Raw genomic sequence first — 1,182 nt, 5'->3', positions numbered from 1 at the left:
TGTTTATGAAATTCTCTGTACGTAATTTTGCTTTCTCGGTGGTCAAGGCAAATGATGACCAGAAAAGCAACAGTGCTCTAATGTTGACATTGAATACAACGACCTGATCTACAATAATGCGCTGATTGAAATCGAGCATGCTCTGCTCAAAATGGCAGCATTGAACACATTCAGTTTGCCATCCTCATTGTGACAGGACGTTAACAAACTCCCACCAAAGTTTCTTCTGGGGTTGTTGTATGACGCTGATGGCCTTGCGGAGTACCTGAGAGTAAATGAAGCGAGATTGCTCCCTGGTCAGAGGTTGGTGTACGAAACTGTCGTCAGTGCCGTTGAAAAACAGGCGGGCGGCATTCCTCGATGCTCCTGGATGTACCGGTAAATTCTTTGCTAAGATTCGCCAAGAGGAACAAATTGCGCTGGCCGTTGTTTCCTTGGGAATCGCTGCTAAGTTACTTCCGGGAGGTAGGACGGCGAACTCGGCATCCAAGCTGCCTTTATATTTGGTGAGGGCCGAGGTTCCTACTTGCAACATTGGCAAAAATTCAGAGGAAGCTGAAGTTCTTAGACAGTGCTGTCTCATTGTATGGGACGAATGCACAATGACCAATATGTGTGCACTTGAGGCACTGGATCGATTACTGAAAGGTATCAGGGATTCTACAGCTTCTATGGGTGGTGTAACTCTATTGATTTCAGGAGATTTCCGTCAAACCCTTCCTGTCACCTCTAAAGGGAATCGGGCTAATGAAGTGCGCGCATGCCTTAAGTCGTCTACGTTGTGGCCCCAGGTTAAGACCTTAAGCCTGAGTACAAACATGCGTGCGCACTTGCTTGGTGATAGCACGTCTGCAGCTTTTGCTGAAGACATTTTAGCCCTTGGAGAAGGCAAGGTCCCTAGGAATGATAAGGGTGACATATCCATCTCTGAACTGTGCAACACTGTGGACAACCCTTCCGATCTTTTGGAAACAGTGTTCCTCAATCTGGAAAGTAACTATGCAGACATCAATTGGCTCAGTGAAAGAACCATCCTGAAACCCCAAAATGTAACTGTCAGTGCTATCAACGACCAGCACATAAGCCGAATTCTGGGTGAGGAGCGCGTCTACAAATCAATTGACCGGACCCCCAAGACATTATCAATTATCCTATCGAGTTTCTCAACACATTGTAGCCAGC

The 1,182-nt window shown here is 46.5% G+C and overlaps 1 protein-coding gene across 1 annotated transcript in view; it reads left to right on the top strand.

Moving 5' to 3' along the window:
• Positions 1-275: 275 nt before the first annotated feature.
• Positions 276-1,182, top strand: part of LOC115217195 (ATP-dependent DNA helicase pif1-like) — a 936-nt gene continuing 29 nt past the window's right edge. The window contains exon 1 of the mRNA XM_029786830.1: positions 276-1,182. This exon is cut by the window's right edge and continues 29 nt beyond it. Coding sequence (XP_029642690.1) covers positions 276-1,182 — 907 coding nt within the window.

This window comes from Octopus sinensis, linkage group LG11 (assembly GCF_006345805.1).
Source record: "Octopus sinensis linkage group LG11, ASM634580v1, whole genome shotgun sequence".
In the NCBI taxonomy this organism is placed as follows: Eukaryota; Metazoa; Mollusca; class Cephalopoda; order Octopoda; family Octopodidae; genus Octopus; species Octopus sinensis.
Note: the sequence above shows the minus strand (reverse complement) of the source record. Positions and strands in the feature narration are given on the sequence as shown.